The sequence below is a fragment of the Patella vulgata genome, chromosome 8, assembly GCF_932274485.2.
Source record: "Patella vulgata chromosome 8, xgPatVulg1.2, whole genome shotgun sequence".
Taxonomy (NCBI): Eukaryota; Metazoa; Mollusca; class Gastropoda; family Patellidae; genus Patella; species Patella vulgata.
Genome location: NC_065886.2, coordinates 24,868,204 through 24,895,638, shown reverse-complemented (window position 1 = coordinate 24,895,638; position 27,435 = coordinate 24,868,204). Strand labels below are relative to the sequence as shown.

General features: G+C 32.6%; 2 protein-coding genes across 4 annotated transcripts in view; one reads left to right on the top strand and one right to left on the bottom strand.

Moving 5' to 3' along the window:
• LOC126830889 (ribose-phosphate pyrophosphokinase 1) overlaps positions 1 to 8,603 on the top strand; it is a 15,789-nt gene extending 7,186 nt beyond the window's left edge. For both annotated transcript variants that reach the window (XM_056102864.1, XM_056102863.1), the window contains 2 exons: positions 2,874 to 7,725; positions 8,337 to 8,603. Coding sequence is in view for 1 of the 2 variants with exons in the window: in XM_056102863.1 (XP_055958838.1) it covers positions 2,874 to 2,966 (93 nt within the window). In the remaining variant the exon portion in view is untranslated. The remainder of the gene's footprint in view (positions 1 to 2,873; positions 7,726 to 8,336) is intronic.
• LOC126830887 (uncharacterized) lies at positions 8,522 to 27,435 on the bottom strand. Of its 2 annotated transcripts, XM_050561359.2 has the most exons (18): positions 27,227 to 27,435; positions 25,967 to 26,067; positions 25,198 to 25,267; positions 24,263 to 24,393; positions 20,976 to 21,064; positions 20,492 to 20,591; positions 19,813 to 19,856; positions 19,367 to 19,444; positions 18,321 to 18,573; positions 17,822 to 17,928; positions 17,121 to 17,226; positions 16,233 to 16,332; positions 15,645 to 15,684; positions 15,448 to 15,499; positions 13,764 to 13,965; positions 11,991 to 12,117; positions 11,487 to 11,577; positions 8,522 to 9,475 (listed from the first exon to the last, which is right to left on the bottom strand). In XM_050561359.2, exons 1-18 carry the CDS (start codon positions 27,402 to 27,404, stop codon positions 9,392 to 9,394), a joined length of 1,953 nt encoding a protein of 650 aa, XP_050417316.1. In that variant the 5' UTR covers positions 27,405 to 27,435; the 3' UTR covers positions 8,522 to 9,391. The 2 variants fall into 2 exon arrangements, with proteins under 2 accessions (XP_050417316.1, XP_050417317.1); XM_050561360.2 differs by lacking the exons at positions 25,967 to 26,067; positions 27,227 to 27,435 and adding an exon at positions 24,710 to 24,875.

The following is a 27,435-nucleotide window of genomic DNA, read 5'->3' as shown; positions in this document are numbered from 1 at the left end:
CTTCATGGATTATGCTTTCCAGATTGTATGGAAAATCATCAGGTCACAATTTTTATCTGATTAAAAAAAAAACGTTTAAATATATCACCGTTACATCATAATGATGATTGAGTTTCAATTTTGTGAAAATCAGACCGAAACTGCCCAACAAAATGGCCACTCGTCATACGGAAATAGTGTAAAAGTATGGTACATTATGAAGGTTGTGGACCCTCTAGAAGTCACAGTTTCGATTCGATTTTGATGATTTTAAAATATATATTTATGTATATCCCAAAGATCTTGGTGCTTTCGATATTCGCGCATATCAGACCGTAACGTGTTGGATTGTGGGCCCTGATTGTATGCAAAATCGCATTTTAGCATGTGGACCTTCTAGAGGTCACAATTTTTATCCGATTTTAAAAAACATTTAATTATCTCATTGCACCATAATGTTGGTTGAATTTGAATTTCGTAAAAATCTCCTGACAAAATGGCTGCTCTTTGTCCGCAAATGGTGTAAAAGTATGTAATACCAAGGTTGTGGACCCTCTAGAGGTCACAATTTGTATCCGATTTTGATGAAACTTAAAATATGTTTATATCCTGAAGATCTCTGTTCCTGTAGATATTCTCGCATATCAGACTTAACTTTCTTGATTATGGCCCCTTATTGTATGAGAAATCACTTCTTTTTTGAGGTTTGTCTTCTGATGATCTTTTACAGAATCTGGGTGTATCTTGCAATTGTGAATTTGTGATACATGTGATCTTTAGCTGTTCTGAAGCATCCTAGACTTTGTGTCCCATTCTCTGCTTTAGCTTGTTTTTTGACCAACTTAATGTGGTTTTCAGATGCAATTGATATGTTATTATTGCTGTTACTATATTTATGATTACTACTTAATTCTGTACCATAATGAAGATAGCTGTTTGATTTTAAAATTCCTTGGTATGATTGCTTGTTTATGGAATTATATTTAATGACATATATGTTTGTAAAATTGAAATGTAAACAATTATTTATTACAAGGATAGATATACTGGTATTTTGATACATCAAAACAATTGCATGAATATTTTAGGTCTTCTACCCGATCACGTTTATACACCTTTTTTAGGCCTTTAGTTTGTGGATCTGCAAATGTTTTTGTACATTTCTAATCTCCATTTTTATATATCCATGCTGAAATGTGTTTGTATATTGTTGTCATCGCGGTCTGTCCGTCATCCACAGTTACATGTGGATGCTATAGTGAAATCTATACAAAGTGTTAATGTTCATGGGATGCTGAAGCTTATTGATTTTCAACAATATCCAATAACTGTCAGGAGTTTTTTAAAATTTCTTTCGAGTCTGAGGTTATCATTCTATTAACTTTAAATTTATACACAGCATTCGCACTAAGACAAACAAGAAACCATTAGATTCTTGATCAGTTTTTGGTAGCATTTAAATCCCATCCAAAAGAAAAAATATGCAGAAACCTTTGTAGACCGTTCGAATGACTTGGTTGCTGTGGAGATACGTTTGATATATTCGGACATAGAAAAGATTGAAGGTATTAGAAAATACATGTCCAACTGATTTAGTAATTAGTCCCTGTTCTGATTTGTATAATAGTACTGAATACCGGTATATAAGATTGTCTCTAGTTGATTGCATGTTACAGTCTGATCTAATTAATTTCACTTTCAGTTTGCTCATACCATGCGCAGCTAATTAGCCATCTTTATTCTTTTTCCTCCAGTATTTTTTTCAGCTATCAAGTATTATTCCTTTATCATTATTCCTTCGCAGTGGGCTATATTTAAAGTCACAAGTTTTCAGTATGTTGGCAGAACAGTATATCCCCTCGTAATTAAGAATCGAAACCAGCAGCCAGTGTGTAAAATCTATGCCCATTCTTTCTTTACAGTGATAAATACATTTGCACAGGATTGTCCAGTGTGAACGTTGAATAGTACAATCATGTCACAGATGGTCTGTGTCTGCTTTTGAAAAGATTTACTACTGTAGTTAACTATCATGTCTATACTCAAATTTGTAGCAGTTACCTCAGTTTGAGGGTTTGTTTTGTCACAAGGGTTATTTTGTTAGACTGACCTAGTTTTTGCCACTGACCACATATTGTAAACTTAAGACTGTGATAATATAATGATATATCCAAGATTAATTTGTTAGTGCATTCCCTCACCACTTAAGCGAATAACAACCACTGATAAATTGAAACCAATTTAACCAATTGTTACTGTAATTTAATAGCTGCATTCTTTTTATTTGTAGTACAACAAATTATTCATTCTTTTGAACTAAACTTCTGACATCTGTGAATAATAAAAGTTATTTTTCCTTTCATGTCAAACCCCCCTCTCCCCCCCCCCCCTCCACTCCGCCTCCCCTCATCCTCCGCCTCCCCTCATCCTCATAGCTCTTGTTTTTTCAATGACTACTCCATACACTTGTACCAGTACTAGTAATTAATGAAACCCCTTGAGGTCTTACTATTTATCATATGCCTACATTAAAATGTTAATGTTAATAAAAATTGGCAAAATTCTTGTTTTTGTCAGAATTTTTTTCTTTTGGATGTCGGGGCAGGACTTTAGCTCTTTGTTATTTGTTAAATTGTTTGGGATATAATGTAGTTAAAAATGAAATAGGGGTCTATAGCAGAATCCTTAAAATATTTTTAATCAAAAAGCTCTGATTAAGAAATCCTCAAATTTGACAATTATACAATCGTGCAACACATAACATTAAAGTTGTTTAGATAGATCTGTTTTAACGTATTTTTTTAAAAAAAAATGGTTTGGTAAACTAAAATAATAAATATACTCCTGGATGTCTGATGATATGATTAAAATCTTTTTTTTCTTTTCTTTTTCAGACAATAGACATTTCTATTATTCTTGCAGAAGCAATTCGAAGAACTCACAATGGTGAATCTGTATCCTACCTATTTGAAAATGTTCCATTGTAGTATTTCATGATGGATCTTTCAATTGGGGTGTATTATTTCATGATATATCTTTCAATTGGGGTGTGCTTATCAGTTTGAACAGATATATATATATATATATATATTTTTTTTTTTTTTTTTTTTGTATGCTATTTTATTTTCACTCTCATCCATCAAAAAATCATCAGGTTTGAAATGATGAATGCAAAAAATTACTAAATTAAATAATTCATTTAATTATTTACACATTTCTACTGGCACCCAAAGAACTAATACAGAACCCATGTCAGTATCAAGAAATGGTTTTACTGTAGGAGAAAATTGTTTTGTTGGCTATACATTTACTCTACAAACTAACCCAAAACAACCTTGAAGTCAAATGATCAGATTTTAGATATCAGGTTCAGTTGTATTGATTTTCTATTGCTGTGTTTGAATAATCATTAGTTCTGGGTAGTTGAGGCAAAGAACTGTTAAAATGTAGGATTGGTTCTTGTTCCCAGTATGTTTGCTAGGCAATTTTTTTTTCATGTGAACATACATCCAACTAATGTAGTCACAACATAATTGACTTCATGGACATGACTGTTACGAACAGCTCAGGATCATTTTCAATATAGGCTGAAATTATAAATAATTTGTATGACATCATGTATAATATAAATGAAATGGGGTTTAACATCCTACTGTTCTGTACTGACTTGGCTAATGAAGACATATGTCATGGTCTTATATTCTGTCTTATCTTGTTTAATTATCATTATCTCAATGTGTGTATTTTTATTGTGGAATAATACATGTATTTGAAAGTATTTTAGCACCCTCCCCCACCACACTTTGACACTAGCCTTTATTGTCCCCCGCCTTTCGAAGAAAGCAGGGGACTATTAAAATGGGTTCGTCCGTCTGTCTGTCTGTCTGTCCGTCTGTCTGTCCGTCACACTTTTTGGGACACAATAACTCTCTTCCTAATTGAGCTAGAATGTTCAAACTTGGTGTATGTGTTTATTAGGTCAATGCCTTGATGGAGTTCGAAGATGAGCATTTTCCGCTTAGGGTAAGCAGAGATAAGCAATTTGATTGGTTGATGCTTTGGGACACGATAACTCTCTTCCTAATTGGGCTAGAATGTTCAAACTTGGTGTATGTGTTGATTAGGTCAATGCCTTGATGGAGTTCGAAGATGAGCATTTTCCGCTTAGGGTAAGCAGAGATAAGCAATTTGATTGGTTGATGCTTTGGGACACGATAACTTTTAATTGAGCTAGAATGTTCAAACTTGGTGTATGTGTTTATTAGGTCAATGCCTTGATGGAGTTCGAAGATGAGCATTTTCCGCTTAGGGTAAGCAGAGATAAGCAATTTGATTGGTTGATACTTTGGGGCACGATAACTCTCTTCCTAATTGAGCTAGAATGTTCAAACTTGGTGTATGTGTTGATTAGGTCAATGCCTTGATGGAGTTCGAAGATGAGCATTTTCCGCTTAGGGTAAGCAGAGATAAGCAATTTGATTGGTTGATGCTTTGGGACACGATAACTTTAGTTCTAATTAAGTGAGATTGATGAAACTTGGTGTATAGTTTCATTACAGTAATACCTTGACTAAGTTTGATAATGAGCATTTTCTGCTCAGGGTAAGCAGAGCGATACGCAATTTGATTGGTCGAGACTTTGGAAAACAATAACTGTCCTACTTTGATTGTTAGACTATAAGTAAAGATATACTGTTTGATTGTTCAATACTTTGTAAAAGATAATTTGTGATAAATTTATATGTCCTCTAATTATTTTCCTATTTCGGCGGGGGACATCAGCCTCACTGTTGGCTTGTTCTAGCTGTACCTCAAATAATCATGTGTTTCATCATTGACAAAATGCCCAGCATATTGAAGTTATATACATCATGTATCATGGTATTCAGATTATTTTGATATTATTAATTACAATTCTTTTCTCATAATTCAGATAAAATTAAAAATTATCTGGGTTTCCAAGATTTGTAAAATGTTACAAAGGTATAAATATAGTGGTTGTTTTTATGAATATATGAAAAACTTTTCATGTTATTTTTTGTTTGTTATTAAAGTAGACTGTATACTATTTTGTATATTTAATGTTCTGTGTGAACACTTTGAGTTTAGAATATATTGCTGCTTATGTTCAATTGTTAAAGAAGCTAAATCTCTATTCTTTGGCACCAAGAAATGGACACAAATGTAATATGAATGTATATAAACTGATTAACATTCAATTGTTTCTGTTTTAACTGTAATTTCTAATCAGTTATGTTCGTTGAAATACGTGAAGAGTCCAAATTTTGAATGGGACCCGTGCAGTTACTTTTCAACAGTTACAATATACAAATGTTCCGGGTACTACTAAAGATTGTTAGATATGATTATATTAGCACTAGAATATTGTGATCTCGTCAAACTGATGAAATAGATATACATGTGAAGAAGATATTTGTTTATAAAAGACTATTCTGAATGGAAGTATCTGTATTTGTTACAGTTTTAATGGAACGTTATTGTCAAGCAATTTGTTTAAAAGGTTGTGTTAAGCCAATGACATTCTTGGCATATTTGTCCCCCGCCTTTTCAAAGAAAGCAGGGGACTATTAAAATGGTTTGTCAGTCTGTCTGTCCGTCGCACTTTTTGGGACACAATAACTTTCCTTCTAATTGAGCTAGAATGTTCAAACTTGGTGTAGGTGTTTATTAGGTCAACGCCTTGATGGAGTTCGAAGATAAGCATTTTCTGCTTAGGGTAAGCAGAGATAAGCAATTTGATGCTTTGGGACAATAACTTTAGTTCTAATTTAGTGAGAGTGAGGACACTTGGTGTATAGTTTTATCACATCAATACCTTGACTAAGTTCTATAATGAGCGATAAGCAATTTGATTGGCCGGGACTTTGGAACACAGTAACTATCCTTCTAATTGACGTAGAATGTTCAAACTTGGTGTAGGTGTGCCTGCTTACGGTAAGCATAGATAAGCAATCTGATTGGTTGATGCTTTGGGGCACGATAACTTTGGTTATAATTAAGTGAGAGTGATGAAACTCGGGAGTATAGATTCATTATAGCATTACCTTGACTAAGTTCAATCGATGATGAGAATTTTCTGCTTAGGCTAAGGAGTGATAAGCAATTTGATTTGTCAAGAATTTGGAACATAACAACTCTGCTTTTAATTAAGGTAGAATGTTTAAACTTGATGTAGATGTTCATTAGTTGAATGTCTTGACTGAGTTCAATGATTAACATTTCAAGCTAAAACTAAGCAGAGCTAAACAGTTTCATTTGTCAATGCTTTAGGACAACATAACTTTGATTCTATCGTCGCGAAACTTGGATAAAATTGGTCAGTCCATTTAGATCTGACTTATGCAAAGTTTACTGTATATCAAGGTTGTGGACTCTCTTGAGACCACAATTTTGATCCGATTTTAATGAAACTTTAAATTTTTGTTTATATCACAAGGATCTTGTTTCTTTTCGATAATAGCGCATATCCGAACGTAACCTCCTGGATTATGGTCCCTGATTTGTTCAAATCACATATTGATGCAGCAAATTTATATAGGCTACTGTCACTATAACTGTTGACTTCTTTTCTAAAACCATGTGATCACCCATTTAACATACTTAGCAAATTTGGCTATAATCACATCAAGTTGAATTACCCTATACCTGCCTGTGCCAATCTTGAGCAACAATTGAACACCATTAATTAGGATTTAAAGGTCGAATGGCTCTACTTTTTGAAACCTTGAAATAGACGAAAATGGTTCTACAAGCACATATGAATGTATGTAAAGTGATTATTATTAAATTTTTGGAAAAAATGTTCGGTGAAATATGTTAACAGTTCAAATTGAATGGCAGTTGGTTACACCTAGCTTAGTCCATTTTACACGCTTTTGAAATTATTTTGTCGTTTGTGAAATGAAATAAATCAAAATGGGGTTTAACCTTCTACTGTTCAGCTATGACTGGGCTAATGAAGACTTTGTCGTTTGTGAATCAGCCTTTACTAATTACTTCCACATTACTTAGTCCATTCTACACGCTTTTGAAATTATTTTGTCGTTTGTGAAATGAAATAAATCAAAATGGGGTTTAACCTTCTACTGTTCAGCTATGACTGGGCTAATGAAGACGTTGTCGTTTGTGAATCAGCCTTTACTAATTACTTCCACATTGTGTTGCAGGATATGTTTTTATTTGTTCATTACAAATTGGCAACCGAAACTATAGCATAGGCTACCGGTACACGACTTGTGTACAGATTATAAAATGTTACTAATATTTGAAATTAGGATCCTATAGTTTCACATAGATAATATCAATAACAATGATTGAAATTGATCAATACTGGCCTTGAATTATCATAAATAGTTCGACTGGTGTTTTTTGTTATATTACTTTTAATCATAAGCAGAGCATTTAATTTTGGTGGTCATTTTTTCTAGAAAGGATGTTATCGGATTCGAAGATAATCTTGATAATATTTTTGTGCCAACAGCTATCCATAAAGCAAATGCGTCTGGACAAACAAGATTGAATTTCGAGCACGGTGTACTTCCTGTTAGATTTAGACCACTATCAAAGTAACCTAGATTGAATAGGTATCTTTGGACTGATCACCAAATAAAATGATTCGCCTACCTCAAAGAGATCGCAATCCTGACGAAGAAAAAACTATGTCGAGACGAGCAACTATACAATCTACAGTTGTCTTCTTTCTCACGTGTGCATTGATACGAGCATGTAGGTTAATTTTAATTTATAGCATTTTTATGTCTTCTTCAACTTCTTGGGAGAAAAACATCCTAATCCACTAACAAATTATAAAATTTGCATGGCACACGTTAGAAATGGTTCCACAACTGACATCTTCCCTCCAGCAACGTGACAAGCTGGGCGCACGGGTCATCCAAACATAACATCCATTGGAAATTTAAAGGCACACAGTTAATTTAAAGGAGATAAATTACAAATATTTGTACCTAGCTAGAATTTGACACAAATGGGTTCACAACCCATATAATAATGTATTGTAATATGAATGTATACTGATTTACATTCAATCGTTTCTGTTTTTACTGTAATTTCTAATCAGTTGATAATACGTCAAAATTCTCAATTGAATGGCAATCTCTAGCATCTGATTATTCCAGTCTACACCGAAAGTACTTAAGTAGCCTACTTATTGCACATGCTCTCCAGATAAGAATATGTCGTCACCCTTTGACATGACTAGCCTTGTTCTTTGAGTCCCTTGTTAAAAATGGCACTGAAACGCATTATGATATTAATATAATGGTAAATTAATGCACAATTTGTGTATTTAAATTCTGTGATCATTGTATACTTTTCAGTACCATCAGTTTTAGAGGCAGTTAATGGTGAATGAATCGTAAAAGTGAAAGAATGAAAAGACTAATCTGTAGTGTTATCGTTAACTAATAGTATTGTGATTCATATATAAAAAAAATGGATGTGTGTGGACCAGAATAGAATACAAAATAACCACTGGAGAAGTAATAGAAGACAATCATCTTAGTGAAATTATGAACCATTTTATTTCTTCACAAATAAGCATGTATAATTTGAATATCACAATAAAAAAATAACCCAAACTGTTAGTAATTGGCATGATTAAACTGTTCAGTTTCAATTGTATTTCAGGGACTTGGCACATTCACGAGTTTTATTTTAAATCGGGCAGTAAAAGTATTATTACAGTGTTCTGAATGTTATAGGCTCGTGACAAATTCATAATACTGTAATAATGATAATAAATTACTAAGACTTGAATTTTTAATAACTATAATATATGATACTATCTCTGAAATCATCTTTTCAGAAAAGGTTCTATATTATATTACAACTTCTATTAAATTGGACAACACACAACAGGATGCCCACAGAAGACTGGTGTTGCTTTTTGCACATACAAATCAATTTCGAATGCTTGTAGTTGTGCTCAATCAAATATTAAATGTTAAATGTTCAAATTTAATCGTTTCCAAACTTAGATAAATATTTCCAATTAAAGGAGTTAAACCTCTTTCTAGAGCTATTTTGCCCAGGCTATATAATATATTCGTTGTAGTTGAATCAGAGACAGTCGAGAATGAAATGATAAAGACAATATTTAAACCCTTTTATCAGAGGTTTTAGTATGCAAGAAAATAAATGTTTTTAAAAAATGAACATGCAAAAACAGAATTAACTTTACCCTCAAATTTCAAAGGCAATCCACCACACTTTTAAACTCTTACATTCATTTTCACATATAGCCCTATTGTATAGTTTATAATTTACGGTACTCTAACTAATACTGATTCACACATCTCTGATTTTTGTCATTCAAAGTATTAATATCACACATCGGTATGGTTTTTTACGTTGGTTTTTTTTTTTATCACAGTCACCTATAATTTTTTATTACTGAAAGGAGATCAGGAAGATTCTTCAGTTCAAAATCTAACAGCATCTGACCAAAAGCTTTACCCTGAAACAAATTGATTCAAAATTGTAAAGACCGGTTGCATATTTTTTTCTCTTGTTGGTAATGAAAACATTTACAACAGACTAAAATCCAATCTGATTAAAACACAGATGCTATTTCGTTTCGATTTCTATAGTTCAAAATTTCGTTCTACTTGTCTTTACTACAACTGGAAGAGTTGTTATATAAATATAACCTGCATTCTGATTGATATGAGGGATTAGTTAATGAAACATTCTGTTATGGCGAGTTCTTGGCGTGCGTTGCACGGAACTATGGGTATCCCAGTAGAAACATCAACGCTGATTAGTTAATCAAAAGTCTGACATCATAGGGTCAAAAGTCTTGCGTGATCCCTGACATGACCTCCCACTACAACTGGTCAGATCTTTCATGTATTGCAGGCCATCAAAAGTATAAAAAACGAAACGAAATGTAGACCTGTATTTTAATTAGATTGACTAAAATCTGATTAAGAGAAACAACCCATTAAAGATACATTATGGGAGATTCGATAACGAGTTGGCAGTTCTCACTATAATAGTTAAAAACTAGATAATGTAAAGGCAATTTGCTGAAAATTTCATTCAAATTGATCCACTATGAACTGAGAAAAAAGCATTTGAAATTTTCGCCTAGCCTCGATCATCATTACTAAAGTCAGTATAATAAGCAGCATAGTCTCGATTATCCATTTAATTGTTAAATTGTGAAGGAAAGTTATGCAGTAAATCGGCTCAAAATGCACAAAAGTTTGCAGGCTAGCGATGGTCTGGATAGGTCAATTAAAGAATATCCTCTCACCGTCTCATATAATAACGTTTCATCTTCAACTGAAATATCAGTCAAATGAAATTCGATCGCGTGTCTGTTATCGCTTGTTACTTTAGTTAGTTATATAGAAGGATAACTCGTGTTTGTCGTCTCTTCCTGTTTCTTCAGGTGCTTGTTACACATCTCCCGTAGCAATGATCTCTGTGTTAAAATTATATTTGGGATGTATTTAACCAGTTCTATCACATATTTTATAATGACTGAATGTCTAATTAATAATTAACATTTCAGGCCTAAAGAAAGACCTGCAATAGACAGATTTAGCTCTTGCATAATGTATGTTTAAGTGATTATCAGAAACCATTAGAATTTGTTTGGTTTCTAGTTCTGCCCCATGCTAACATTTAATATACAAAACATTTAATATTATGAATTGAGCTGTTCAAGTTGTCATAAATCGTTGAAAATCAAGACTTCGTCATCTCATGACCTTAAACACTGTGTATCAATTTATAGTCAATCAGATGATAAATTTGGTCTCCAGAGCATCCACAACATTTTACAAAGTGATCAATTATTGGAAATTGTTAAAAATCAATAGGGTTCATCTCTTGGGACGTTAAACAATGTGTATAAATTTGAAATCAATAGGATGATAACTTTGGTCTGTAGAGCACGCGCAAGATTTTACAAGGAGGCCAAGGGCCATAACTCCAGCAGTAATTATTGAAAACGATGGGCTTCTTCATCTCATGACCTAAATATTGTGCATCAATTTAAAGTCAATCGGATGATACCTTTGGTCTCAGAATTTGTTGAAAATCAATAAAATTCTTCATCTCATGACCTTAAACACTGTGTATAAATTAACTTTAGCCTCTAGAGTGTTCACTCACAGTATTTTTCAAAGTGATCAAGGGTCATATTGAAAATCAATAGGCTTCTTGAGCATCCACAAGCAATTGTGAACGACGGACAGGGGTAACGACAATATACGACCACATATTATCAATGTGGGCATATAAAAAGTTGAAGACAAAATATATGCATCAATTATTTAGACTACATTAATTTCAAGAATCAAGATATTTAACATTTTATCTAAGAGTAATGATCGAATTCCACGACAGTCCTAGAATATATTTATCATAAATGTTGGAGGAAATTCAATAAACATAATATTTTATTAAAAATTTCACACATTTATGGGCAATAAACTGTCAATCCTTATACACTATACCTGAGCATCACTGCGTAAAGAGGCAATTCCTCCACCCCCAAGAGAATTGTGTAAAACAAAATTTAAGGCTTGAATTCCAGGAACAGAATATCTGAAAAGAGTTCATTTTACAATTAATAATGAATCTGCAGCCTGTTGTTGAAAAACAACTGCCTCGTTCATTAGCTGCAGTTTGGCAATAAATACATACTTGAATTTTTTATCACCTATTACAAATTAGATCATATCTGTAAACTTAATTAAACATATTTTTAGTCTTTTTTACAAGTTTTACCCAACATCTGGTTTGATCCAGCAGCTGCACAGATCTACTGGCCTGTCCAGCCTCTGCTACTCTTTCAAGGGAGTGTTACCGCCCCCCCCCCCCACTCCTTGATTCCTAATTTGACTCAAATACTATACTTGAAGATTGGGTTAACAGATGAGGAATCAACCCTGGTTGCATCACATTACACATACAAGACAATGATTGTTACCTCCCTTGTTTGTAGCAAAATTGTATACCTTTTGACCCTATTTTCTACTGGAAAACTTCTATCTGGAAAAACATGCTGGAAATATTCCTCTACTGATTCTACTGTTAAAGCTTGATTAATGTAGGGTAAAAATGCTGGGTGTCTTGCAATAACACCTGAAACGTACACACATGTAGACTATTATATCTTTCCATTTTGTTGGTACACTACTAGTCAAGTTTCAGGAACACCTGAACAAAAGGTGGTATCATACTATAAATTCTGAAATTGTTTTGTCTAATTTATTTTTTCCAGCAAATTATCTACTGTAAAAAAAGAAATTAATGCAAGAAAAACTGATAGTAAAAAGTGAGCTACTGTCGGCCAATACACATTATTGTTGACATCTATAATGTGAGAAATTAAAGAAATCAATAGTTACTTCTTAAATTGAAATGTGTCAGTTGATGGTAGGCTACCATTAATCAATATCATTTATGACCGAACAGTTTTAGGAATTATATCATATTTAAACAAGAAGACACCACAGGTTCCATTAATTTCAATACATATTTATGTCATTCCCTTTGAAGTAGCATTAATTTCTTGTTCTACAGTTTACAGTACAGTGTTGCCTCTAAGGGTAATTTAAAGATACATTATGGGAGATATTTATAGAGAGTTGGCCATTCTTGCTATAACAGTTCAAAAGTAGATGATGAAAGAAGAATATATTGAAAAATTCAGTCAAATTACTTTATTCTGAACATAGTTATCACCGTTGTAATATTTGCCTAGAAATGGTAGCGAAATGTGTCTTCACCTTCGCTGAACGTTTGATTGACAGGCGTTAACTCCACCTACATATCTCGATTATCAAGTAAAGTTTTCAATGGCATACGGAAACGCTTTACATCGGCCTCGCTAAGTACACTCTATCATTTAGCCTTGATCTAACTGACGTATTTTCATCAGGTTACCCCTTATCTGATTTAATCAATTAGTGAAATCCTATTTAAATCCGAGCTGTAGCCGAGCCATCCGTGGGTCTACAGAGTTGATTTTGGTCTTGTTGTTTAAATAAAGATCTAATTTATAATTTCTATAACATCTGAAGCCTAAATTAAGACTTGCAATAATCAGATTTAGCTCTTGCATAATGCATGTTTAACTTCTAGAATTGGAAGTCAAGTTAGAAATGTAAGTAACCTACATATTCTATAGTGTATTCTCTATAGTATGGGCAATAACTAATTAAATTTGAAAAATACACATTATGTCAGTTGAAGTTTTGGGTTGAGAAAGGTTGAATTAGTGTTGATTTGACTTTGTGTAAAATAAGTGCTGAGTTAGTGTTGAACTATTCAGCCTATAGTCTGTATATTTACACACATACCCTTAAGACGTCTTTCAAATTGAGTTCCTCAGATGTTCACAGTCTGCTTTAATTAGGCATTAATAAAAGCATGCATATATAACCAAATACATAGCACCAAGATTTATGTTCTTTCTTGAGATAAACTCAAACCCCATCATGATTTTTTGTAAAAAAAACTATTATTTTTTTGGTATTGACATGTTCTGAAATTTATACAAATGAAGAAACAATACCAGATCAGGTTTTTGAGTTGAGCAGATGTGACTAAAGTAGTTCACTGATGTTACATCCCAACACTGGTTCTCTTTCAGGTAAGTTAATTATTGAGAACAGCAGTGTAACACTTCTATTACTCAACACTAACTTAAACCAAAACTTGAAATGATCCATTCACTAACTTAAACCAAAACTTGAAATGATCCATTATATAATTTACAGTATTACCGATGTTACTATCATTTCCTTTATCACCACTTCTAGTATAAGCTAGATCAATTAATCTATAAGTATAATCGCCAGATGGTAGAGATGGTTGTGCAACTGGTGTGGGACTTTTAGTATTATATACAGTTTGTGGATACTCAGCTGTAGGGGTAGATGGTGTGCAATATTCTTCAATGAATTCATCATTCATATAAATTGAGACCTAAAATTGTAAATTAAAAAAAAAAGAAATTTTATGCTAGTCACCAAACAAATATTGTGATCTTTGTCTTATAAGAGTTTATAAAACCCAAATTCTAGATTTTATATTGTGATCTCTGTCTTATAAGTGTTTATAAAACCCAAATTCTAGATTTTATAATGAAATTTTAAAAACTTCTAAACTAATGTAACAAAATATTTATTAAATAAACTTGATAATTGAGAATCAAGCTTATCAAAGCACAGATAAAGTGCTGTTTTTTCAAACCATTGTTGCTGTCAATTGTCCATGTCTATTGGAAACAATTTGGGCAAAGTTAAGATGTCAGCCTTGTACAATGTTGTGTCTTCCACAGAACTGTAATAGTTCTACTTAAACTAGCTTTTGAAAAGCCACATTTTATAATATGCACCAAAAAACCCCTTAATTTTCAATTCCCATTCTGTCAAATTCAATTTTTATATTTGAGAGAATTGATCTGTGGTCGTGATCTAATGTTGTCACATATGGAATTATTGTTAGATTAAAGTGTATCTCTCAAACGACAATCATCCCTTTTAAAAGTGGTGTACATGTATTTTCATTGTGTCTCAGTATATAATTCCTTGTAAGAAGCTGATTACCTATATTGATTACATTCATACACTAAATTTGTTTAAACTTTTTACCAACAGTAACCAGAATATAACAATACATACTGTTATATCAATCATTTATATTGTTGTGTCTTTGATGTGGATATTAACAGAATATTGCTTATATCACTAGGCTTTCAAAAAGATTCATCACAGATGTTTATTATAGAGAATAGGACTGATTAATTTTGTTTTCAAACATTTATCCTATCACTATGGACGTCCACTACCAAAAGTTATGGTTTGGGTACTAACATCTTCAATTTTCATCATTTGCTTGTTCTGATAGCTGACTGAAAATCAATATTTGCTTAAGGCTTTCTTTAGTCATAATGAACCAGTCTGTTTTACTATAAGATTGCACATACCAGTATATACTTTTGGTCTAATTAATTGAGAATCTTATATGGTGTTCAGTATTTAGAGTAATAGCCCTGTCAGATTATTTCTACTCCTTGTGATTAAAATATAACACAAACATATAAATATTATACAACATTTAAATTTTTATGGTATAAACGATTCAAAACTATAAATTCCATTTCATTCTGACAATCACAGGTAAATAACGAGTTGATTTTTCGCAGTGACACAAGTTTTTAGTCATGTTGAGTTATTTTCCCTGAACTTTTTTCCCTGCATCAAATTTAACAATAGGCCACAATTTTTATCTCAGTTCTGTTATCCATTCAGCAAATCTGACTTATAAAATTCCACATATATATGAACAAATACTATGTGAAATCGTAACTGCTGATGTAAGTCCACCTATTTTGCTTACTGCAAAAGTGCACACACATCATCTTAATTCACTAGCTAATCACAGACTAATTTACTAAATACTAACCTTAAAATTATTACGAGGATATAAAAAGGAAAATAATTTTAGCACTGCCGATCTGAAAGAGATATATAAATATACTTTGGAAAAAAAATATATAAATGAAAATCACCCAAATGGCAAAAATATACTTGTCTAAAATTGAGACTGTTGAGAGAAAAAAATTATCTTCTTTTTAAAAATTATATAAAATTTTAACTTACACTTTTGGTCTACCACCAACTATGTTGCATAAACCAGGAGCTATAATAATAATATAAAATCAAAAATGACTGTTGTGAAGTTCTCAAGCAATGTTCGACCTAGGAGTACCTTTAAGATGTGACCCTTGGAGCATAATTAGGTTATCTATTCAACCTATGAAACTAAAGTATGAAATTTCTTATGACCATAAAAACTTGAATTGTATAACAGTTGTCAAACTACTGTTTATCCGTTTCTTTATGAAGATGAGCTGTGTGTGTATCCACTTATATATTTCAATTAGAATGAATTGACATTCACAATAATATATCATTTAAGAGATGTTTGGCTTGAACAATTGGCTATAAGATACAATTTTTTTGGCATAAAATGTATTTTTTCAGGTAGTATTCAATCCTATTTTGTTTCGTTTACATGTAGTGTAGGCCATCGAAAGTATAAAAATATGAAATGAAATATAGATGTGTATTTTAATCAGATTGGGTAGTATTCTAATCACAGGTAATGTAAGATCTCGATTGTAAGTTTGAACAAGTTTTTTACAAAAAAATTACTGGTAAAATTGCTGAATCCTTATCCATACTTACCCATGCCTGTACCAGCAGGAGCTACCTCTCTGGAGAAAAATTCTAAAGCTTTTTTCTCATTATGATGTACAGCTAACCACAATACTGCTTCTCTTGTACCCTGTAAATAATATATATAATTGACATGAACTACAAATCCTAATACAGCATTTAGTAACTGAACATATGATATAAAACACAAATTTACATGGAAAACAATCACTAGGTTTATTTCACACTACGTTTCAAACGTAGTATGAAATAAACCCAGTGATTGTTTTCCATATAAATTTCTGTTTTATATGAACTACAAAATTGTATGAACGCCATCAAGGATTACAATTTTTGAATAAATTTTCTGAAAGCTATGATACTCTTCATGGAATTTAAGCAGGTCATGGCTATTTAATGTACACAGTCAATCTGTTAACTGGAGGTAAATTCAAATTTCACATTAGTTTGTATTTATCTAAAGTATTAATCTCCTCAAATGTCATTTTCAAAAAGGAATAAATATACTGTTAATTTGTATGGAACAGACTTATCAAAAAAAACTAAAGACTCTAAAAACATGTCATCCTTTAAAAAATGTCTGGAACAGACTTATCAAAAAAGACTAAAGACTCTTAAAACATGTCATCCTTTAAAAAATGTCTTAAGAGTGAACTCTTTAAATCAGTAATGACAATAACTATTTTATATAATGTTATTTTATCAGTTTGGACATTTATTCTGTTCCTTCCTTCAATGATTTTTAAGTGTTTATAGTGTCATGTTTATTTCTTCTTTTGAAGATTTTTATGTAGATAGCGCTCTTGAGTAACTCGTTTGTTGGATATTTAGCACTTTATAAATAGATTATTATTATCTATTATCATTATTTATAAAATTAAAAATAGAGTGTATTACCTTTGGAATGTGTGATTGAGGACCGTACATGTGTTCACTGCCTAGTACCTCTATATTAACATCTGTAAAATCTTGTAAACCTAACTGATTAAAGATTCTTTGACATCTGAAAGATAATTATTAAACTATTTTTTCTATGCTAGAAAGAAAGCATTTAAAGTAAAGCGACAAAGTTTTCCTGTCTGCTATATCATTTCGGTGGCAGAGAGCCTGGCAATGGCAGCTGTCTAGTCATTCGGATGGGACAAAAAAAAAAAACAAGGTCCGGTGTACACATTGGCATGCATGTAAAAGATCCCTTGACAGTTGGAATTCGATATAAGTGTAGGTCCTAGTGCCGCTGTCCGGGCAAAATTTCCCTCATAGCACACTGTATGGAGTATGCCTGTCTTCATAAGTCCAGTTCGGAGCAGAGCAGTAGGACGTTAAACCCCATTTTATTCAATTTCATTTCATTGGAAGCAAATGTTAAATAAGCCTATTTCACACAAAACTTTTCCGTCAAAAGTAATTCCTCCATTGGTGTGAATGATTCTTGTCTGAATACTTTGATGTATGTATTGTAAGTTGGAATATAAATATATTTAAGTTTCAGTTGTATAAAAACTAAACAGAATGTAGATTAATTTTACATTAAATATACAATAATTACAGAGTGTTCATTGACCCTAATTTTTAAAATCAGTTATTGAAATATTTACCTTTGAATAACGGCATTAGCAGTTTTTTCAACTTTAGTTTTAGAATGTGGTCCACCAACACAGACTACTGCAGTCGATCGAAAGCCTTCTGCATAAGTAGCACTTACCTACAACAAAAAAAAAAAAAATATTTACAAAATCAAACATTATACTTTCAATTGTGGGTTGTGTCATTTAAAGGAACAGTCCCAGAAATATATTAGTGAATAAAACTAGTTTATTCAGGGTGAAGGCATCTTGATTTTTTTTATGTGTACTATTAATTTGTAAACATGATCTCAGTTTTTTTTTTTAATTCCCAAATGAACAACTGGAAACACTTTCCATATCCACCTTGCAACCATTACCCTTGGCAAATGGGAACTAGGCTTTATAAATAATAATGTTTTTTCTTGTCACACTGTGAGATTTGAATCTGGAACATATCATTTTGAGTTCAGTGTTTGATGAGTGGGTGGCTGAATGGAGATTTGTAATTTATGTAAGACAAATCACTGACCTTAAGTTCACCTGAAGGGGGATTTCCCTTAGCACCAGTAACAACAACCCGGTCTTCTGAGATCTGTTCTAGTTTAACATCACTAAAATCACATACAACATCCGGTAAAAAATAACGCCCTGGATCTCCTAATTCATATAATAACTGTTCACTAACTGTTGCTGTAGATATCAATCCACCAGTACCACTGGGTTTAGTTACTATCATATGACCATCACTGCCAACTTCAACAATAGGAAATCCTATGTTATCCCTGAAACAGTACTCTTCTTTATTATATACGACTAAGTTAATTACCCAGCATTGAAGGAGTGGGTGTCTTATATAATTCTGATTTTCAGTTAAGAATTTGCCAGAAAAATACAGAGTAGGAAAAGTATGGTATGCTCTAAAATGTTTCTAACATTCTTTATAATACAATAATCATTAATTGTAAATTTTGTTATTAAATACTGCCCCAAATACAAAATAAAAATCGCAATTACGATAATGAAAAAAAAACCCTAGCTTCAAATGTTTAATTCCAATAGCAAACCCACATACAAACAAACAAACTTTTCCCTTTATCATTTAAGTCAATACATCTGGAAACAGACCTCGAGTTTACAAAATTGTAATGTATGCAATACATACAAATAGCAGTAAGTATAAAAGAAGATAACAAAGCTTTGCAATTATAGAAAAACTGTTAACAATGGAGGATATAATCTATTAACAGATCAGTACTCGTTTACTAACAGATTAATTAGCCTGACAATACAGCCGAGATTGTTTCACTTATCCTACTGGTAAAATTTTACTTGTCCCTGGAAAACCTAAATATCAAGCCCTGTGGTAATTATATTAACAAGAATGCAATGGAAAGCCAGTTTTATATAGTTCAAGTCTAGAAAATGAAGAGTCCTGATACAGATAGACAACTAAATGAAATAACAGACTGATAAATAGAATACAGATAATGATGCTTTCTATTCTATTCCATAGAAAAAGAGAATGTTATTGTTAGATGTGTGTGTAGGATATTTATATTATATACAGTACCTTACCAATGATCAACTAGATGCCAGTCAGTAAATATACCACCAGTTATCTGAGGTCCACATTCTATTAAATGACCAGCTAAACTACAATATAAATAAATGGTTTGAATATAGAACTTATACATCCAAAATGATTCTATCTGCTTTAATAATGCACCCTCAAGCATTAACAGTGGAATGATACAGCAGTGTTGAGTGTAGATTTATCAAACGACACATGGCAGGGAATCACTCACTGTAGACTTTCTCCACATAAAATTTACACAATTACATAATCACTCTTTCCAAAGAAATTTAATTCCTAAAACTAGTGTAAGATATCTATTACATGAATGAAAGTACTGGTAGCATCAAATCAAATTTAAAACTGATAACTGATCTATTCTTATAACAGAGACTTTATCTAGTGACATAAAGCAGAAATGACATTTCTACTTTAGAAAATTACCTACCTTCCTGCTGCCAAGAGATCAAAATCATCCATCTTCCACTGAAACTATACAATGAAAAAAAAAGACTCGGTAACAGGGCAGTCCAATATTTCATATGACATTGTATATAATTATGTGCCAAAATGTGTCCACATAGCCTATTTACCTTGCCGGTATATGATTTGACTTTTTTTCAAATCAAAATTTTGAGACAGAGTTAAGGAATTTATTTTTAAATTCTATGACTGACTTGATAATCATGATGATCACTTGCCAACAATTATATAAATACTAGCTGTATAACCTGTGCTGCAAAGGTGGAGGTTATATTATCGCTTTTTTAACATCGATAATAACGCAATAATCATACTTTGTCCAGTTCATAATTAAATACTGCACCAAATAAAAAAAAAAGCACCATTCAATTTCTTGTAAAAAAACCCAGGTATTATGAGTTATTTTCATTTTAATCTAGCTTTCTATCTGTTGCAAGGGCACAAACATCTTTGCAAGATAGAAACTCCCCCAATGAAGTTTTCTCCCTCGGACATCCTGTCATGCCAGACAACATTTTCAATAATCATAGTCAACACCAAATACAAAATGAAAAGCCCCATTAAATTTCTTGTAAATAAATGGTTTATGAAGTTATATCAAATTAGAATGATGAACGTTAGTACTGCATTTAATTTTCACTTACATTATGTATAAGTGGAGCTAAAGCCATTGCACTATCAGCACATCTACCTGTTATAACAACATCAGCACCTAAATCTAGAGCCCTTGCAATTGGACCTGCACTATAAATAAAGAGAAAAGGTCAGTATGTATCTAACGTCTCATTGTTGTCTGCCATATTACTACTCTGTCAGTACATATCTATAATCAAACTTCTTTCAATACACAAGAGTCCATATTCAAAAATTGCAAATCAATTTTACTGACGAATGCCATTTATGATGGGATATTCCACCCTGGTAAAACTGTTATATATTCAAAGTTGCATAGTTTCTACTATAGTATTGCATGAAAGAATATATTAATATGATGATTTTGATTGAATTAGAACCTGTACTAATACCATGAATCTATAGATTAATTAATGCATCTTTTATTGTATGCGTTTGAAGGGATATATTTCTTTAGAAACACATACAATGTCTACAAGTTTTTATTGATCTTACCCAAAGTAAGCATTCATACTGTGTATGGCAGTTGGGAATTCTTTTCCTGAATTCATCTCTGTAATACCAAGGTTTCGAAGTTTGTTAACCTATATTTTTAAAAAAAAAAAAAAAAATACTTTCTTCATAAGCTAATTGCAAATTGGAATCAATTGAAAACATATTGTTGATTTTTTAGTTATTGAAGCCAGGAAGGATAATTTTTTTTAAAATTTAATCCTTAAATAGGCATTATGTGAGATTTTGAGAAAGAGCTGGCCCAGGTGCGTAAATGTGGGGGGGTGGTACATCCCCCCAGGAAGAAAAATAGTCGGTCGCAAAATCAGTGCAGTCGTTCGCAAAATAAGAGCAATCAGTATAAAAATAAGTGTTCACTGCATACGTCACGCTACTCACGCAAAACTTTAGTATAAAATAACCTTGTCAACTTATCATGTTTGAAAAAATGTTGTGTTTCACTCTTATTCTGTTGTGAGTATGTTTGTCTATGAACAAAATTTCCCCCAGGGAGAAAAATAGTCGGTCTCAAAATAAGTGCAGTCACTGCGGTCGGTCTCAAAATTATGCATCAGCGACTCGATGAATTAATGAGGCAAACAAACAATACCAGAATAGATCCCAAATACTATGTATTTGTGTGAAATCGTGAGCCTAAATTGCATACGTCACACAAAACTATAGTATAAAATAACCATGTCTGTTTGTCATGTTTGAAAAAATGTTTGTCACTCTTATTCTGTTGTGAGTATGTTGTTCTATGAAATGTTTTTCCCTCTTTGCAAAAAAATAGTCGGTCTCAAAAAAAGTACTCACCGCAGTCAGTCTCAGACTAAATGAATTAATGAGTCAAACAAACAATTACAAAACAGGCGAAATTGACAGATAGGCCACAAGATTCTGTCTCATTTCTTATCCTCTTGTTAGCGAGAATTTGGTTCCATTTGCCATGACAATGACTAAAATTTTTCAGGCCCAGTTCCGAAAAATTAAAAGCTCGGTTACATATCTGAATTTGTTCGCCCCTGCGGCGCTCTATTTTGTTATAACATTATTCTTCTATTCCTCTGTTTCTTATACTGTCTCAGCACTATCATTTTCACGATTATAGTGACCTCCCCGATATACTGGTATGTGGGGCGTGGGGCGTCAGACTATACAAATGTTATGTCAACTCTTGCGAAACAGGCGGAATTGACAGGGGCAGATCTCGAGATTCTGTCCCATTGGCTCACATTTTTGGTCCTCTCGTCCTCAAGACTTTCTCCCAGCAATAACCTCAAATGCTAGGATATTGACTCATTTTTCAAAATTTTCTCAGGTTGCTCAGTGTTATAGGCACAATCATCATATATGACATAAACTTTATGTCAACTTAAATAAAACTGCTTTCCGGCGAGACAACGATCGGCGAATTGTGGATAGCGCCCTAGATTTGGAACCACCCCACCCCACCCCCTATTCCCAGCTTCTAGACCCGCTCTGCATGTGGCCCCTAGAAAACTTGCACCTGTGGTGCGCCGTTCCTAACTGCGTCACTCGTACTAAGGGTATGTGCATCAGTCGGTCGCATTTTGGCTAAATACCCCCCCCCCCCCAAAACAAAATCGTTATGTATGCCCCTGAGCTGGCCATTTTTGCTCTAATAGTTCAACAATAGTTAATGAAAATTGAATATTTCAGTCAAATTACCTTATTCTGAGCAAAGTTATGGATGGCTAATTTTATCAGGTTTCAGACTGCTGATGCATTTATATTTGTATTAAACATACATTATGCAAGAGCTAAATCTGCCTATTGCAGGTCTATCTTATTGCACACGTCTTGTCAAACCTTCAAAGGCTAATATCTTCGCTCGCAATAGAGTAATTTGAATGAAATTTTCAAATTATTCATTTTACATTATCTATTTTCGAACTATTATAGCAAGAATGGCTAGCTCTTTATCTAAATCTTACATAATGTATCTTTAAATTTTTATTACATTTAATCCAAATAAGCTTTTTGATATATAAGAATAGAAAGTTGTATAATAACTCTATTGTTGGCCTTTTGCTGACAGTCTCCGTGAGTGCTGTCAGGACTTTTCGGAAAATTTCGGCTTGGAGGATATATTAGCATTTTAAAGCAGATATGGCGGGATTGTCCAATCTAAGCCATCTGATGACCTAGAAAGTTCAATATGGGCTTGTCATGTGAATAAATGTTTAAATAATAATTCATATACCATTTGAAGCCAGAAAAATGGCATGTAAATATGCAAAAGCAGCTCTTGTTGTGAGGGCTCACACTGGCTTTCAATCTTTTTCCGCCAAAATGGATGATAATTTTTATATAAAACAATGTTCAAATTTTTTTTCTGTCAACTGCCAAAAATGTGTGATAAAAAAGACAACATCTAACAATTTTATGTCTCAGCTAGGCTTATTAATATAATAAAACAATTACCGATATATACAATACTATAAACAACTTTAAAAATCTGTCTGTATATAATACATTAGCACAGTTTGAATTTAATAAGATCAGATTTTTGGGGGGTGACTTTAGTCTATTTGAACACCGTACGGCACAATATAGTTTAGTATCTACACGTCAGATCTCATTCAAGGATTGCCAATTTTCTATAAATTTATGTGTTACGTGTACAATAGGCGTACAGTTATTTTCCAAATCTGAATCCCTGATAGAATGATATAAATTTCAATTTTATTTGTAAGAGATGCTTACAATTATACCCGTCGTTCACCTTTAGATCATTTTGGCAACGGTAATATGATTCGTCATATTATGGCAAAATGATTTCTCGCTTAAGAATCGTCGCTATTCAACTCGTTCTTACATTTTCGACCAGTGGTGATAATATAATTTGAAATAATGATATCCGATCGGCATGCATGTATATCTTACATGCCGTATATGAAGCCAGAGTAAACGGAATCCAACTATCAAAATATTTAATTCTCCTCGAAAGGAACTGTCGGCCATTTTGTTTACATGTATCATTAAGATTAAATAATGACTTGAGATAGGTTTTATATACATCATTGGCAATTATCAATCAACTAATCATTAATTCAAGACAACTGATAAGTATTACTCATTGACGTAATCCGGATTATCAACTAGTTGATTAATTTCTAGTATTCCGCCACGTTATTGACACTCAATTAATTGTAAATCCAGGATAAATACGATTAGAATTTTAAGATTTTTTTACGCCAGTTCTCAAAAAGAATCGTCAGTACCGCAAAACATTATCGCCAAAAAATTTAAAAAATGTAACTAACCTCCGGCATTAAATCATCACCTTCTATAACAGCAATGTTTAAATTTACACCAGCCTTTTGGCAAACTTTTTGCAATGCTACACCACATCCTATAGGATTAACACCTCCAGCATTACTAATTATCTTAATCCCTGTAATTATCATTAATCTGATTATTTAATTATCAAATGATAACTTAATGATACACGGTTTGATTTAGTACCCAGTTTGGCTTGGTTCCTTGGGCACGTTACTCAAGAGTTACCATATCAGTAACATATCTATTGGGCTCCATGTTTTCAGAAAGAACTAGTTTCATAACAACCAAGAATTGATTTATCATGATGCTTCACTATCTTTTCATTATTTTTATGAAACACTCTACAACTGAGATCTGTGAACAACCCAACTGGTTATTATTAGTATACATCTTCGTTTTGGTGTTGGATTTCTTATTTAATTACTTACCAGTATTTTTCTTTTTACTTATCATTTTCTAATCATGTCTATTGAATACTGTATTGTCCTGCCATTTTACTTGCAAAAATGTCAAGGCCATGGCCGCTTTTATTTTTTAAAGAAAACAATACAATAAGGTACTGAACCAAACCAGGTACTGAGTCAAACCTCACACCTGTAAATATCAATTTGTATATAGTTAAAATAAACTGTTAAAATAAATACTAGTAGTCTATCAAGCTTTAGTGTACAGAATGGATAGCAAAACGAAAGAAATATTATATTAATTTCATGAAATTGGGACATAAAATTCTTTCCCATCATGAATATAATTCCATAAAAGGCTGAGCATCACTTTCAACAGAAATGGTTATACTTCTGTGTGTGAGTATTGGGACATGTTCTCATCTTGTTTACCACACCTTTCAATATAATAAATTTCATTTAGTATTTTTTTGGAGTTTGGAGTTTAAATTAGATTTATATTATATACATACCCTTTTCCTTAATGTCTTTTATAAATGGGGCTATACAAATCTGAACAAAATCAGGAGCATAACCAAGTGTCTGCAAAAAGAGGAAAAGAAATGAGTGTCGGGTGCTAACCCAATATACATCCACTGAGCATCAATTGTCTGTGGTAATCTGTACTCAAATTAGATTTAATTAAACACTACTAACAAAATACAAAGCCCAAATTAGCACAAAAATCTTTGTGTGTTATTAAACTGTAGTGTACTTTGGGGGTGGAGTATTAACCAAATATGCTTCAAAATTAGTGCTAGGTATTGCGACTGCAGTCATGATACGATACATTTTGCGATACGGGTGCTACGATACGATTCGTATTGTGATTCATAACCAGGTCAATATTTACCAAGAAAACAACAGGATAAATGAATAATGGATATATTCATTGGAATCACTAAAACCGGGAAAGAAAACTGCAATCAAAATAAAGACCAAAACAATTTAAGGTTGTTTTTGTACCTGTGGATAACATGTGACATGGATAATTTAGAGTGAAAGGTTAGTTACTGAAGCAACAGAAAAACATAAAAATGAATCGTAAATAATCGATTCAGCATTTCGCAATTCAATATGCGAATCATGAAAAGGTGAGTCGCGATACATCGATATATTGTGCCAGAACTCTTCAAAATCAATCAAAATAATGATGTTGTGGAGTGCGGGGGTAAATAAAAATATCCCCATTGATTTATTTCCTTCAAACTTAGTATAAACTCATAAGAATTAAAAACTTACAGGTGTTCTGTGTTTTGCTGCTGTTAATAGTGACATGGTTATCTCTGATAAATAGTCAAACATTATGTAATCAACTTTAGCTCCATAAATTAACTGTGGTGCTGAAATAAATCAATACATTGGAGATAGTTTTAAATATTAAATTGATACTTTTACCATTGACAATACTGACATATCTTGAAACTTTAAACAATAGTTGAATACTGAACACCTTTATAAGGTTACAAGCAGAGTATATATTTGGTCTATGATTTAACTTGTTTTATTTTGAGCTTCATAGTCTATAATTTCCTTTCAAATATACTGTTATTAGATATAAGAATGTTTGAAGGGCTGAACACATGCCTGCAGCCAACATTACAAATTACAAGTTTACTTTCAGAGATCAAAGAAATAATACTGGTGGCTTTCAAGGACTCATACAAATATAACAAGGCCACAATCTAAATATAACACATTAATGAAAAATGATTGACTTGTTATAGAGCTACTGATAATAAGTTTATACCACAATAGGGTGTTAACTAATAGGTACTTGATGGTATAGGCCTATAGGCTAATCATCAGCAATAAAGATCAATTAACAAATGGCTTCATCATCCTTCTTTTTCATACATTCAGTCATTTTATAGTACACCTGTCATATATTAAATTAATTATTCCTCATCATTTGAAAAATCAGTTACATGTGAGAATATATGTTGAGAGGCACATTTCAAGAGGCACATTTCCTCTTGATTTGGAATAAATATGTACCGGTATTTTTCATTTAAATAAAACTTTGACTTCTTTTCTAATGGTAGTTGTAACAATATTTGTGTACGTAGCCTACATCTATTATTTATATACTGTTCCTTGCTAGGCCCTCCATCCTGCACAACTAACAAGGGGAATCCACGCCAGAAAATCATGGGGTACTTTCTCAGCCAACACAGGATCAAGCCCCAGACCTCCTGGTTAGTGAGACAACCCTTATTCTGTTTAAGAATTATAAAGAGGATTAATCAAGGGGTGTGTTTAGGCCCATTTCATTTGGCATTTCATAAAAATTTCAAAAGCATTTTTAAAATGTGGTCATTGAATCTTTATGATCAACCGAGTTCAATTAGTGTCTGATTGTTTGCATATATAATTTACATCTATAGTATTAAGGATGCGACTTTCGTAACCCTGGTCATGGGGACTGTCATAAGGTTAACATGAATGTGACCTTTGACATTGTTTTGTTTACATTCAAATTTAGGACAAAACGAAACTCACCTGCTACTGCAGTGTCTCCCCAAAATCCACAAGCGCATCCTATTTTAACAGTCTTTCCCCGAATTAGCTGTGAAAGCGGTCGTCTTGCTATAAAGAGTTTAGAGGTATTTAGCGTGTTATGTAACAGAAACAGCTTGTTAGTGACTGTCATCTTAAATCTCCCACTGTACGCGGCCATATTGATTTCCACATTGACATCAATTTGCGCA

Coding starts and splice junctions, on each gene's coding strand:
- LOC126830887 (XM_050561359.2), bottom strand. CDS start 27,404: ATGGCCGCGTACAGTGGGAGATTTAAGATGACAGTCACTAACAAGCTG. Junction 25,268..25,966: donor CAGCAAAACACAGAACACCT/GTAAGTTTTTAA, acceptor CTCTTTTTGCAG/ACACTTGGTTATGCTCCTGA. Junction 13,966..15,447: donor ATCCTCGTAATAATTTTAAG/GTTAGTATTTAG, acceptor TTACAATTTTAG/GTCTCAATTTATATGAATGA.